Raw genomic sequence first — 15,084 nt, 5'->3', positions numbered from 1 at the left:
CCAGTACACCAGGGCATTTGAGAAGGCTGGCCCTCCAAGCTGCACCTAGGCCATATACTCAACTGGCCTTCCTTATCTCTTCAAAATGAGTTTGCCTGTGGAGAGGTTACTTTGATAATGGGAAGAGAAGTAAGATATGGTACCCGCTTCTCTAAAGAGTTGGTATTCAAGTCGAAATAAATTGTTTCATTTTTCTCCAAAAGGCTGAGAGGCTACACTTTACTTGGATCAAAACAATAAAACACAGTCATTATTTAAGAAAATTTATTTCTACTTCTACAGCAGAAATACGGAAATGGTACAGGTTTGGGCAAATCATACTTTATGAAATGGATCCTCATACCACATCCTTTTTAATACAGGCACGTTGTAACATAATTCCTGGATTTTCAAAATCCAGCCAACACGGATACCTCTGCTACTCTGTTTTGGCCTTCATAGCTGCTTCCTCTCTCAGACGAGCTTTCTTTTCTAAGTTCAAGCTTGTTAAAGACTCGTGTCTTTGGGCAGCCTAAAGCAAAACAGATTTGAACAGGTGATTTGTATGCTGGTCAGGGGAGGGTGTCTTTACCTTGCACTGATGACAGCAGGTTAACAGAAGCATGGAGGCATGGAGTCCTCTGCTGCTTGGACACTGAGCACGGCAGTCTCCTCCATGTGCTTCAACTTCCTCGTATGCTTCCGAGAACAGCAGCTCATCCATTCAAACATAAGTAAGAAGTGCCACACCTCCCCTTTTTCTTCCCTTCTGGCCCCTTTCTTTCAGTCTTTATCCTCTCCTTTTCTCTTATACTTTCTTCTCATTCCACCCCACTTCTCTTTTATACTAAATACCTTCTCATTGCCATTTCTATCCTGTTTTTCTTCTTTCACTTTTCTTTGTTGCTACCATTTCTCCTTCCCCAACTTATCTGCATACTCAGATCCTTCTAGTTCCTCACTTCTCTTTTACCAAAAACATTCAGCTTTGGGAATCCCAGACTTTAACCAAATACTACCATTGATGATTTCCACGAGTATCTGTACTACAATTCCATCCTTTGAGTGGGGGAGGCAACCGTCCTCTTCCCTTGTTTCCCTCCATGTAAACAGTCAGATTTCTATGAAGCTTACATACTGGCCAGTTTCAAAACTTTTATACCAAATAAGTGAAACTAGCACCCTAAGCTGATATTTCCTTCTATCTGTGTAATTTCATATGTAAAAGAATTGGGTATGTGGGTGGCGGGGGGGAGAAAGGGAAGTTGATGGTGAGAGCAAAATACACAATGCTAATTTTTCTCTTCCAAATCACATTAAGTTCAAAAGTTCTCCATTCCAGTAGCATTTATGGAAATGGAAATTCCATAAAACTAAAATGTTACAATTTTATGGTAAAGAACAGGAGAAGAACTCTCTAAAATACACAGCATATACCCCTGGATGATGCTAGAAGAGATTCCACATGAATAATTTGCTTCTGGAGTATTTAAACTCAGATAGTACAATCGAGTATACAAAAGCAATGCAAATTTCTCAGAATCCTACAAGCTCACAGTCCTGTCCACATGTTTCTGCTGGTTTTAATCTGAGAACTATGCATGAGAGGTCAAAGAGGGAGACAAGAAAAAAAAATGAAGTGGGGTGGGAACAGAGTTTTCAAGAGAACTTCACCCAGTTCAGCACATTTGCCCCTTCGTACTCCCATGAGGTCAGCCTAAAATGGTCAGTATTTCCATTTAACTGCAAGACTGAAGACAGCCAAAAGTACATTTCCTTTTACTCTGGAATTACTGAGGATAAGAAAGTCAGTTAAGAGTGGGTATGTAGAAGGACCTTTTTAGTATCTTAAAGTAGTTGTAAGACATCACTTTCCACATGGAAACTGATATATAGAATTATACATGGTATTAAAAGAAGAATCTGACCAAAGCTGCTGAATATAAAAACAACTATAGCTTTATAGCAAGATAGTATAGTATGAGGTTTGGTAACCTGCAAACTTGGGTCTAAATTTTTATCTTGCCACTTGTTAGCTGTGTGAGTTTGGGAAAACTATTTACCTCTTAGGGTTATGGGGGTGATTAAGTGAGCTTAACAGTGCCTGTTACATAATAAGCACTCAATAAATGGGAGCAATTTTCCTATTACCTGAATTGGGTCTAGGTTCACATTGTGGCTCGTCATTAAGGAGATATGTGGCCTTGGGCAAATTACTAACGCTTTCTAAGCTATAGTTTTCCTCATCTATAAATCAGGTCCTAATAATACTTATCTTATAGTGTTTTTGTGAGGTTCAGATGAGATACCAGCTAGAAAAGTACCTGGAATGCAGTGAGTGTTCAATTAGTGATAGCTATTAATTATAATCTGTGCTAAAGATTTCTGGACTTGTATTCCTATGTACTACTTAGGAGCTGTGGTCCTTAGACACATGGCCCTGTCTGGCTGAGCTTCAAATAAAGAACCCCGCTAAGAAGCTCACCATGCTGAAGGCAGTTATGGTGAGGGTAAATACACTTGGGTACCAAGAGCACTCTGGAAATACGCAATGGGTTATTAAATATGCCAGTGTCCTATTTCTTAATTTACATTATGACATCTGCCATCAGCAACACTTTTTAAATTTACATTACACAAAATGAATTTAGTTCTTCTTCACCACGCCAAAGTTAGGATTTGCTATCTATCCCCAAGGATGATATTCCAGGCTTGTTCCCAATATGTCTTATTTTTTTGCTTATCTTTTCTCATGTAATGTAGAAAGTAGCCTCCTCTTCTCAGAGGGTAAATACAAGGGTCAATCCCTGATTTATTCTAGGTTCTTGGTGGAGAACATACACACTGGATAGAGAAGAAACCCCTTCTCACCTTCTTGCCCTCAATAACCATGCAGATGCATCCTACCACCGTCAGGGCAATCATTAGATAGCTGATCTTCACTCGCATCTTGTTCTTTGCAGTATCAAGCATCTCCAACCTAGTAATACAATGAGATCATGAGAGAAAGTTATTAACTTTTCCCTTTCTGAAGTTGCGCAGGATAAAAGGCTGTGTATAAATTCAAAATGTAGTAGTGTCTATAAATATAAATAGGGAGACCTAGAGATCTCTTCAAAAAGGGACTAGAGATCTCATAGGACTTTGGGGAGGATGAGGCATTTTTCGTAACTCATTTATATATAAAATACAAGATAGCACACAATTAAGTACAAAAGAAGAAAACAAAAAGAGAACAACAAAGCCAAAAAAAAAAAAAAGGGCAAGGCATATTAATCTACACTTGCTATGGTGGACCCCAATTTTGGCTCTCAGGTTTCCAAGCAGCCTATAAATGCTAGAAGTGAAACAGTCATTTCTCCCTGAGGTTCTTAAGAAGACATTATGTGATCTAGTCATCGTCTGAAAACATCTTGACAACAGATACTACAATAAACTTCATATGTTTCAACACAAAGCACAATTCAGAAAGATCAAACATTGGAGAAAGTTAACCAATGTGCTCCATATACCCAGCTTTTTGCTCTCTGTCTTGAACCCAGAATAGATTTGAGAATATCTAAAATAGTAGGAAGATCCTTTAAGCAATGCTCCTTAATATTTATCTTTTTAAACAAATGTTTTGCTAAAATTGAGTGACAGTGAACTTGATATTGTGGTCTTTGGCAAGTGCCAAAGTGCAGCTCTTCTAACCTATCCACTGAATACAGACCCATGTGCCTTAAAAAAAAGTTGACGGTTGGTTCATCATTCTTTTTTATTTTATTTTATTTTTTTTGAGACGGAGTCTGGCTCTGTCGCCCAGGCTGGAGTGCAGTGGCGCGATCTCGGCTCACTGCAAGCTCCGCCTCCCGGGTTCACGCCATTCTCCCACCTCAGCCTCCCGAGTAGCTGGGACTACAGGCGCCCGCCACTACGCCGGGCTAATTTTTTGTATTTTTAGTAGAGACAGGGTTTCACCGTGTTAGCCAGGATGGTCTTGATCTCCTGACCTCATGATCCGCCTGCCTCGGCCTCCCAAAGTGCTGGGATTACAGGCGTTAGCCACCGCACCCGGCCGGTTGGTTCATCATTCTTGTGTGAAAGCTAAGAGGCTTAACATAGAAGAGTCTAAAGAGAAGGCCAATCTACCTTGGTGATTTTGCAAGTAGGCAGTGAGTCATGGTTCTATTTTTAATTTACTTTATTTAAAGAGATGGGGACTTACCATGTTGCCCAGGCTGGACTCAAAATCTTAGACTGAAGCGATCCTCCTGCCTCAGCCTCCTGAGCAGCCAGGGCTATAGGCATGCATTGCCACACCTGGTGGTCACGATTCTGTTACCTCGGTGTCTGGCAGAACCTCAAGGCAGGGGATGTGGAGCCCTTATGGGGCCCAGGATTAACTTATGTCCTTCTCAGTAGATGTGTAAATAGGAAATGATTATCTCTAGATGATGGGATTGAAGTGCTTTCTTTCCCCTGAGATATTTAACATATATTACTTTTAAAATTGGGGAGGGGAGTACTTTAAAAATGCTTGGAAGGAGGCAAAGGGTCTGGGATGTTGCAGGTGGAAGGAGGAAGATGATTAAGCCATGTACAATGTGATGTAGCAGCTGGGACCTGTGAGGCAGCATGTGGACGGGGTTCTCCAGGCACTTAAGCTGGGCCTGCAGGCTGGCAGGAACCCAAGACAACTGCTAAGGACTGTCAAATTGGTCAGTTAGGAGCACCTGAGATTCCACTAACCACAAACTGACTTCCCATGTTGACGGTATTTTATGGGATTTGAAGTGCCATGATCCTCATGAAAAGTAATCCATCCCATAAGGGAGTAATAGGAACGGGCAAGTTAAGCAGTGCCTCTTCAGAACTACCAGCACAAGGATAAATGGCTGCCCAGGCCCAGAAAAGACCCTTCCAGAGTGATTCGTGACGTAGTATTTTGGGCCTGAGGGGATCTTGGAATCAACTATTAGGCAGACTGAGAAAGGTGTTCTATAGCAAAGCCTATACAGCATCTGCTAGGGCCATGGGTGTACACCAGCTTATTTTCTGCTGGTATAGGAAGAATTAGGGCATAGGCAAGAACCTGATGTCACTGTTATTTCCAGTATTCTCTTATTTCCCAGAAGAATACATGACTTGAGCTAAGAAAAACTAGGGCTTTCCTGCTGAAATAATTCTAGTTAAAGTAATGTGCTATCAATTTGACTGGCAGAAGCAGAAAAGCTCTATTAAAGCTGTTGTAAACAGAAAGTAAATACTACATATTTCCCTGGGAAAGAAATCCTGAATGAGCTCAGATCTTTTTCAGTCATGACTTGAAACCAGAGACCAGAAGATCCAGGAATAGTTTCTTGCCAACAGGGAACTTCCAAGAGCTTTGTCCAAAGTCCCTGTCCCTGAATAGGATGATGCCTCACAGGGGAGATGACATCTATTTCTCAGAATCTCTTTTTAGCCAAGATGCCAGCCAGTTAGGGTCTTTAACATGAGGCTAGGGCACTGGTTCTCAACCAGGGGAGATTCCCACCTCGCTGGTGCCCCTTGGACATTTGGCAGTGTCTGGAGACATTTCTGGTTGTCAGCACTGCGGCAATGCTACAGGCATCTAGGGGGCAGAAGCCGGGGATGCTGCCAAACATCTTCCAACAAATAGGACACCCCCCTGCCACAAAGCATTATCAAGCCCCAAATATCAATAGTACTGAGTTGAGAAACTGTGTTGGAGGAACCTGCACTCATCATCTACAAACTCTGAAAAAGTTCCAAGATCCCAGCCAAGATCCCTTCCCTTAGGTTTAAGGAAGTTGGTGACAGGAAGCACTCTTTCCTGAATTCCAGAATATTGCAATTAAATACTTTTATGCCTAAGGTTGAGTACTTAAGTGGATTTGGGGGAATATAGTCATTGTCAATGGTACTTAATTTATATACCTAGATTAAAAACAAACTTTAAAAAAGTCACACTTCTGTAGCCAGGGGATGAAATCAAATAATCAATTGACTTCAGAGTACCTGACAGTTCTTCACTAGTCACTATGTAACGTAACAATGATAATACACAGGTTTTCTAGCATTGTTTATATTCCAAGTACTTACCAAAGATAAAACATTTGGAAAAGTGAAAAATGTTTTCAAATTTGGTTGAAAAGTTTTAAACAGTTGGAACTCAGAGGCATTGCTTTTCCCTTAGATCAGTGAGAAATGAAAGCTGCTTGTAATACTAAATTCAGCACTCACGAGACAGTCTCTGGGATTTCATCTTCCTTTTTGAAGCGACCTGACCATACGAGGATCTTTTTCTGCCATTCCGTAGGTTTGTGTAAAGGCACTCTGTTGTAAGTGCCTATGAGAAAAACCAGACAAGAAATTTTACGTGTTTGAGATTGTAACTCTCAAATTTAACAACAGAAAAATGGTATTAGTGCTTTTTAACTAGTCACTAAACAGAAACACTGAGAAACCTGAAGTTAATTAGAACTTTATTTGAATGGAATTTCTTAGGATGCTTCATTTTCCAAATAAGATTATAAAATCCCAAGGAAACGGTGAGGAGCTTGTCTGACTTCAGTAGACTAAGAAAAAGTTTGTAAGGTACAATCAGATTTTACCAGATCTTGAATGTCAGGCTAAGGGGTTTAGACTTGATTGGGAACTACTGTACATTTTGAAACAAGGAAGAAACTAATGTCTTAGGAAGGCTTATTATCTGTACAATGGATGGAGAGAGAAAAGGGGGACAGGGTAGAGTGGGCAAAAAGTCCAAATGGGAGACTGTAATACAAGGGTGAGGGGATATTCTCTGAACCAGAGTTGTAGCAGTGGAAAGAGAGATGAAGTCAGTCTGAGGATGACTGAAAGAATGTGGAGACTGGTTAAGCCAAAGAGGAAGGAGTCACGAAGAAGCTCAAACTTGGATGACTAAGACAACAGCAGTATTGTAACTAAAAGAAGACGGGAAAAGACCCAGTTGGGCAAGGAAAGAGCATGAATACTACTTAAAGATTTGTTGAGTCTGAAGGGAATATATGCCATCTGAGTCATTTCATTAATAAGTCGGGAATAGAGATAAAAATCAGTGCAAAGGGAGAGCCAGTGAGGGTGATAAGGAGAAGGCCCTGCTTATATTTTTACCTAACGCATAATATCTTAATTTGGTTCATCTTTGGAGTTCTTTAAAACATAATTTCTGGACTACTATTTACTTTGGTGCATCCATTCTCCTACAGAAAGCTCCAGTCCAACCCTACAGGCAAGAAGATGAAAATGACAAATGCTAAAAATGAAGAAACTACTGTACATGTGCCCATGACCAATATTAGTACAACATGGGAGGTCTGCTGTAGGAACATGGGCCTACGTATGAGTAAAACATGAGAAGTGTGATGTAGGAAGATGGGCCTGCATATGAGTAAAACATGGGAGGTATGATGTAGGAACATGGGCCTCCCTCAGGCCTCCCGCGTTGCATGATGTAGGAACATGGGCCTCCCTCAGGCCTCCCGCGTTGCATGATGTAGGAACATGGGCCTCCCTCAGGCCTCCCGCGTTGCATGATGTAGGAACATGGGCCTCCCTCAGGCCTCCCGCGTTGCATGATGTAGGAACATGGGCCTCCCTCAGGCCTCCCGCGTTGCATGATGTAGGAACATGGGCCTCCCTCAGGCCTCCCGCGTTGCATGATGTAGGAACATGGGCCTCCCTCAGGCCTCCCGCGTTGCATGATGTAGGAACATGGGCCTCCCTCAGGCCTCCCGCGTTGCATGATGTAGGAACATGGGCCTCCCTCAGGCCTCCCGCGTTGCATGATGTAGGAACATGGGCCTCCCTCAGGCCTCCCGCGTTGCATGATGTAGGAACATGGGCCTCCCTCAGGCCTCCCGCGTTGCATGATGTAGGAACATGGGCCTCCCTCAGGCCTCCCGCGTTGCATGATGTAGGAACATGGGCCTCCCTCAGGCCTCCCGCGTTGCATGATGTAGGAACATGGGCCTCCCTCAGGCCTCCCGCGTTGCATGATGTAGGAACATGGGCCTCCCTCAGGCCTCCCGCGTTGCATGATGTAGGAACATGGGCCTCCCTCAGGCCTCCCGCGTTGTGCTCATATTGGTCATGTGCACATGCACAATGTGAACATAATGTGTTCTCTTTACATGGGAGGGTATGATATAGGAACCTCTTCTCTTTTGGGTTCTTTTGATTCCAAGTTTTTCTACTCTTTGGGAGCTACCTACTCCATAAATAGAAAAAAATAAAAACTTACGGGATGGAGCTCTGGGACTTTCCTGTGGTTTCGTGCAAAATCCATTTATTCTCTTCAAATCAGAGCTTCTGGTAAGCCTTAGAGATGAGAAAACATCTCTTTCACATAACCTAAAACAGCTTCCTAAAAAAGAGAGAAAAATGTTTCAAAGAAAGAAAGAAAGAAAATGTGATGTTTTCTCAAAATAAGAAATACCTGCAAGTTACGTTTCATTTATAAAAGTTCATTTAGGAAATGAATTTACTATATGTAAGATACACATACTATATTTAAAGTGCTATGCTTGATGCTGTTTTAAACTATAAATGTTTTATTGATTAGGAAATTAGGAATTTACAACATAAAAATGTTATCAGCTGTAAATTTTAAATAAGTACTTCCCACATGCGTCTTATCATAACAATGGCTCTGGTGGCAATATTATGTATTATGGCATCAGGGCTGTTTAGGTAAAGATTAGTAACCTCCCAAAAGTGATAAACTAGGTCACCAAGTTGCCAATACGATGCTGATAAACTGGTTAGGGGGCTGTAGTGGTCAGCAAGTGACTCTAGAAAGCCTTGCTCCTCGCCTCTGCCCGGCCGCCCCATCAGGGAAGTGAGGAGCGCCTCTGCCCGGCCGCCCCGTCTGGGAGGTGAGGAGCGCCTCTGCCTGGCTGCCACCCCGTCTGGGAGGAAGTGAGGAGCGCCTCTGCCAGGCTGCCCCGTCTGGGAAGTGAGGAGCGTCTCTGCCCGGCCGCCCCGTCTGGGAAGTGAGGAGCTCCTCTGCCTGGCCGCCCTGTCTGGGAGGTGAGGAGCGCCTCTGCCCGGCTGCCCTGTCTGGGAGGTGAGGAGCGCCTCTGCCCGGCAGCCCTGTCTGGGAGGTGAGGAACGCCTCTGCCCGGCCGCCCTGTCTGGGAGGTGTACCCAACAGCTCGGAAGAGACAGCGACCATCGGGAGCGGGCCATGAGGACGATGGCGGTTTTGTTGAAAAGAAGGGGGGGAAGTGTGGGGAAAGGAAGGAGAGATCAGATTGTTGCTGTGTCTGTGTAGAAAGAGGTGGGCATAGGAGACTCCATTTTGTTCTGACTAGGAGAAATTCTTCTGCCTTGGGATGCTGTTGATCTATGGCCTTTCCCCCAGCCCCGTGCTCTCTGAAACATGTGCTGTGTCAACTCAGGGTTAAATGGATTAAGGGCGGTGCAAGATGTGCTTTGTTAAACAGATGCTTGAAGGCAGCATGCTCTTTAAGAGTCATCACCACTCCCTAATCTCAAGTACCCAGGGGCACAAACACTGCAGAAGGCCGCAGGGTCCTCTGCCTAGGAAAACCAGAGACCTTTGTTCATGTGTTTATCTCCTGACCTTCTCTCCACTATTATCCTATGACCCTGCCATATCCCCCTCTCCAAGAAACACCCAAGAATGATCAATAAATACTTAATTTAAAAAAAAAAAAAAAAGAAAGCCTTGCTCCTTGCAAGCCACAAGTCCTTAATTAGAAATCAATTTTAGATGTAGTTTTGAACTATATATAAGTTTAAAACTATATATATAAGAATATATGTAGTTTATTTTAAAAATTTAAACTCAAAGCACAGATAGTAGTATTACAAACCCCTATATACTCATCACCCATTTTCAACAATGATCGCTATATGGCTAATAAATATCATTTAACCTCTAGAAAAACCCTGGAAGACAACCTAGACAATACCATTCTGGACATAGGAATGGGCAAAGATTTCACGATGAAGATGCCAAAAGCAATTGCAACAAAAGCAAAAATGGACAAATGGGATCTAATAAATTTAACTTTTACTGTGCAGAAACTAAACAGGTTCTGCACAGCAAAAGAAACTATCAACAGAGTAAACAACTAACAGAATGCGACAAAATTTTTGCAAACTATGCATCTGACAAAGGTCTAATATCCAGCTCTATAAGGAACTTAAACAAATTATCAAGAAAAAAAACACCAGCCCATTAAAAGGTGGGCAAAGGACATGAGCAGACACTTTTCAAAAGAAGACATACGTGCAGCCAACAGGCATACAGAAAAAAAAGTAACATCACCGATCACTAGAGAAATGCAAATCAAAACCACAATGCAATACCATCTCACAACCAGCCAGAATGGCTATTATTTATTTTTTTAGATATATACTATTTTAATCAGACTATACTTCCAACATTTCACAGATGAAATTATAATCACCTGAGCTTTTAAAAAATAAAAATTAGGCACAAATACACTTATTCATAATTGCACTGGCAAACAGTTCTTATGAGATACTTAAATCTTTGTGAAGAGATAGCCCCCTTCTTTTCCCATGTGCTCTCAAGTAAAGCCTGATCGCTCTCCCTGTCACCCATAAAATCTCACTTATGTTCCATTAACCAGGATCACATGAACTAACCTGAAAGAAAAGAACAGGAGTTCTCTGTCTATATAATAATGTTGGCAAAATAAATCGACATATGTTTAACAAAAGCACACAAAATAAGAGATACAATCGTAATTCTACTTTTGTAAATTTTATCAACAGACTCTCAAATGCCACACTTGATATACACATATAATAATAAGAAAAAATAAATGAAAAATGCATTTTCAGATATATTAAAGAAAATCACTGTTTTATGAAAAATAAGCAAAGCAGCATTACAGTTATTACTCAACTTTCAAAAGGTTACACAAGACTCTTGTTGGCAAATATTAGGATAAGACATTTTTATAGAAATATCTTAAGTATATATGGAAAACAAAACACATTTAAGATATTAAGATGTATTTATGATTTAAAATAATCTCTACATAATTATTCTGCACATCACGAGAATATTCAAGACTCTATTGAATTTCTCCCCAATGAACATCTCTATATAGTAACTATATCCTCAGTCTTTTGTTTTGTTTTGTTTTGAGATGGAGATTCGCTCTTGGTGCCCAGGCTGGAGAGCAGTGGTGTGATCTCGGCTCACCGCAACCTCTGTCTCCCAGGTTCAAGCGATTCTCCTGCCTCAGCCTCCCACGTAGCTGGGATTACAGGTGCCTGCCACCATGCCCAGCTAATTTTTTCATATTTTTAGTAGAGACGGGGTTTCTCCATGTTGGTCAGGCTAGTCTCAAACTCCTGACCTCAGGTGATCCGACTGCCTCAGCCTCCCAAAGTGCTGGGATTACAGGTGTGAGCCACCGTGCCCGGCCATTCTCAGTCTTTTTTATTTATTTATGGATTTAAGTTCTAGGATACATGTGCAGAACATGCAGGTTTGTTACATAGGTATACACATGCCATGGTGGTTTGCTGCACCCATCAACTCGTCATCTACATTAGCTATTTCTCCCAGTGCTATCCCTCCCCTAAACCCCCACCCCCTGATAGGCCCTGGTGTGTGATGTTCCCCTCCCTGTGTTCATGTGTTTTCATTGTTCAACTCCCACTTATGAGTGAGAACATGCGCTGTTTGGTTTTCTGTTCCTGTGTTAGTTTGCTGAGAATGATGGTTTCCAGCTTCATCCATGTCCCTGCAAGGCACATGAACTCATCCTTTTTATGGCTGCATGGTATTCCATGGTGTATATGTGCCACATTTTCTTTATCCACTCTATCACTGATGGGCATTTGGGTTGGTTCAAAGCCTTTGCTATTTAGTTTTACTCTTGTTGCCCAGGCTGGAGTGCAATGGTGTGGTCTCAGCTCACTGCAAACTCCACCTCCCAGGTTCAAGCGATTCTCCTGCTTCAGCCTTCCAAGTAGCTGGGATTACAGGCGTCTGCCACCACGCCTGCCTAATTTCTGTATTTTTAATAGAGACAGGGTTTTACCATGTTGGCCAGGCTGGTCTTGAACTCCTGACCTCAGGTGATCCACCTGCCTCAGCCTCCCAAAGTGCCGGGATTATAGGCATAAGCCACGGCGCCTGGGCAGAATGGCTATTAAAAAGTCAAAAAATAAGGGATGCTGTGGTGAGGTTTCAGAGAAAAAGGAACACTTACATGCTGTTGATGGGAGTATAAATTAGTTCAACCATTGTGGAAAGAAGTATGGTGATTCCTCAAAGACCTAAAAACAGAACTACCATTAGACCCAGCAATGCCATTACTGGGTATATCTCCAAAGGAATATAAATGTTCTATCATAAAGACACATGAATGTGTATGTTCACTGCAGCACTATTCACAACAGTAAAGACATGAATCAATCTAAATGTCCATCAATGGCAGACTGGATAAAGAAAATGTGGTCTTTTCTTTAGGCTGGGCCCAGTGGTGCATGCCTGTAATCCCAGCTACTTGGGTGGCTGAGGCATGAGAATTGCTCACTTGAACCCCGGAGCCGAAGGTTGCAGTGAGCCTAGATCATGACAGTGCACTCCAACCTGGGCAACAGAGTGAGACTGTGTCTCAAAAAATAAATAAATAAAATAAAAAAATATGGTACATATACACTATGAAATACTACATGGCCATAAAAAAAGAATGAGAGCATGTCCTCTGTAGGAACACAGATGGAGCTGGAGGTCATTCATTATCCTTAGCAAACTAACACAGGAACAGAAAACCAAATACTGCATGTTCTCATTTATAAGTGGGAGCTAAATAATGAGAACACATGGACAAACAGAAGGGAACAACAAACATTGGGGCCTGCCTGAGGGTTGTGGGTGGTAGGAGGAGAGGATCAGAAAAGATAACTAATGGGTGCTAGGCTTAGTGCCTGGATGACAAAATAAACTGTACAGCAAACCTCTGTGACATAAGTTTACCTATATTAACAAACCTGCACATGTAGCCCTGAACTTAAAAAATTTTTAAAATATCGTTTAACCTAAATTCCATCTACTATCTACCCCTTACTAGATTGTTTTAAAGCAAATCCCAAATATTATATTAGTTCATTCACAAATACTTCAGTATATATTTCAAAATCATATCTGAAATACTATTATAATTTTTAAATGTTCCTTATTATCAGTATATTATGATCAAATCCTATTAAGATGAAATTTCTGATAGGCTCATTTTTTTTTTTACAGTTGGCTTATTCAAAATGGGTGCACAAACTGAATATGGTTGATGCTTCCTGAGTTTCTTTACATCTATAGGTCTCCCCTCTTACATTTTTTTGATCATTTATTTGTTAAAGAAACCAGTCTTTAGTCCTATAGCGTCCCTCAATTTTAGATTTTGCTAATCACACCCCCATGGTGTTGTCCAACATATTCTCCAAACTCCTCTATTCCTTGTAAACAGATTTTTGAGGCTGGAAAGATTTAGATTAGATCTTTTAGCAAGAATGTCATAAGTGGTATTGTGTATGTCTTATTATGCCACATCAATGGGCATATGCCAATTTTGTCTCTTTTCATGTTAAGATTGATCAGTACATGCTATCAGTCTGATTCACCTTTTATAAAATTCCCCATCAACCTTTCATCTAATTTTTTTTTTAAGCAGACAACGGTGATTATTACCTAGATCCATTTATTTCATTAGGGATTGCAAAATGGTGGTATTCTCCCCTTTCACATTAACTATTTGGTTATCTTAAGGCATAAACCATGCAGAAAATGTGGACTAAATGCTGGATTCTTTCCCTTTATTTGCCAGTTTTAAAATGGACAAATTGGTTTTCTTGCACTTCCTTATGTTACATTTTTACACATGTGATGTGCTCTAGACTATTTCAGTTGTTCCTTTTAATCCCATTGGGAACCCTTCTAAGTTGGCTCCTGAGTCCTTTCAACACATCCTCAGTGGTCATTGATAGCTTTCTTTCTGGTAAGATATTCCAGACTGATTTTAAATGTTTTCTGCCTGACTTCGAATCACACATTCCTCCCAATGGGCTCTGGTTCTTTTAAAGAAATGTTTTTAGAGACTCGTTAGCGGGGGCTCATTTTTTTTCAGTTTGTCACTGTTTTTGCCTTTTCAGTGAACAAAGCTAGGAAATACCTTCATAAAATAATTTAAGAAATTAGTTTTCATTAGCAATTCTTACCTTCAGCTTTAGCATGAATAATTTTAATTAATTAAAATCAGAAGCAGAGACAACCAGAAATAGTTTTGATCAGGTGGGAGAAAAGGAGAGTAATTCTGATCTTGGGATTGTGGTGCAGATGAGGCCAGGTCTGGTATAGGCTCCTGAGAATCAGAAGACACCTAAGAGCCCGAGTCCCTAGGATGTGGAGGAGTGGAACAGAAATGAAAGCTGGAAAGGCACCAGAGAGAAATCTGACTAGGGCTTTGCCACTATATGATGCTCTAGATGACAGAAATGGAATGCCCAAGACTTGTATTGAATGCAGTAAGAGTGTGCCCTCAGACCTTTGTGGTTAAAAATGAATTTGCTAGTAGATAAAAAGACTGTGCCTTGGAAGTTCCAAACTCCCACTTGGGTGTCTTGCAGCCTCAGAGTTTGGAGCAATAAGGGGAGGTGAGAGAGGCAGCAGGAGTAAAATATGGTTACAGAGGCGGTTTTCCCAATGATGGTGAAAAGCATCATTTCCTTACTTTTCCCCCTTGCTGTTAAAAAAAAAAATCTTTTGAACATAACAATTTAAAAGACACTACTGTGGACTTCTCATGAAAATATGTTCCTGTTTGTCAAGATTTTTAAAATAATACTTTTATTGATACATAATTCCCTACCATAAAACTCACTTTTAAAGTGTGAAATTCAGTGGTTTTCATATATTCACTAAGTTGTGTATTGATCACTACTATCTAATTCCAGAAGACATTCATCACCCCAGAAAGAAATCCTCAATACATTAGCAGTCATTCCCTGTTTCCTCCTTCCCCCAACCCTTAGAAAGTCACTAATTTACTTTCAGTCTCTATGGATTTGCATATTCTGGACATTTTA

The 15,084-nt window shown here is 41.1% G+C and overlaps 1 protein-coding gene across 1 annotated transcript in view; it reads right to left on the bottom strand.

Moving 5' to 3' along the window:
- Positions 1-250: 250 nt before the first annotated feature.
- FAM162A (family with sequence similarity 162 member A) overlaps positions 251-15,084 on the bottom strand; it is a 28,421-nt gene continuing 13,587 nt past the window's right edge. Inside the window, exons 3-6 of the mRNA XM_054481090.2 lie at positions 8,231-8,353; positions 6,208-6,313; positions 2,851-2,959; positions 251-511 (exon numbers count right to left, since the gene is read on the bottom strand). Coding sequence (XP_054337065.1) covers positions 419-511; positions 2,851-2,959; positions 6,208-6,313; positions 8,231-8,353 — 431 coding nt within the window. The 3' untranslated portion in view covers positions 251-418. The remainder of the gene's footprint in view (positions 512-2,850; positions 2,960-6,207; positions 6,314-8,230; positions 8,354-15,084) is intronic.

This window comes from Pongo pygmaeus, chromosome 2 (genome assembly GCF_028885625.2).
Source record: "Pongo pygmaeus isolate AG05252 chromosome 2, NHGRI_mPonPyg2-v2.0_pri, whole genome shotgun sequence".
Lineage (NCBI taxonomy): Eukaryota > Metazoa > Chordata > Mammalia > Primates > Hominidae > Pongo > Pongo pygmaeus.
Note: the sequence above shows the minus strand (reverse complement) of the source record. Positions and strands in the feature narration are given on the sequence as shown.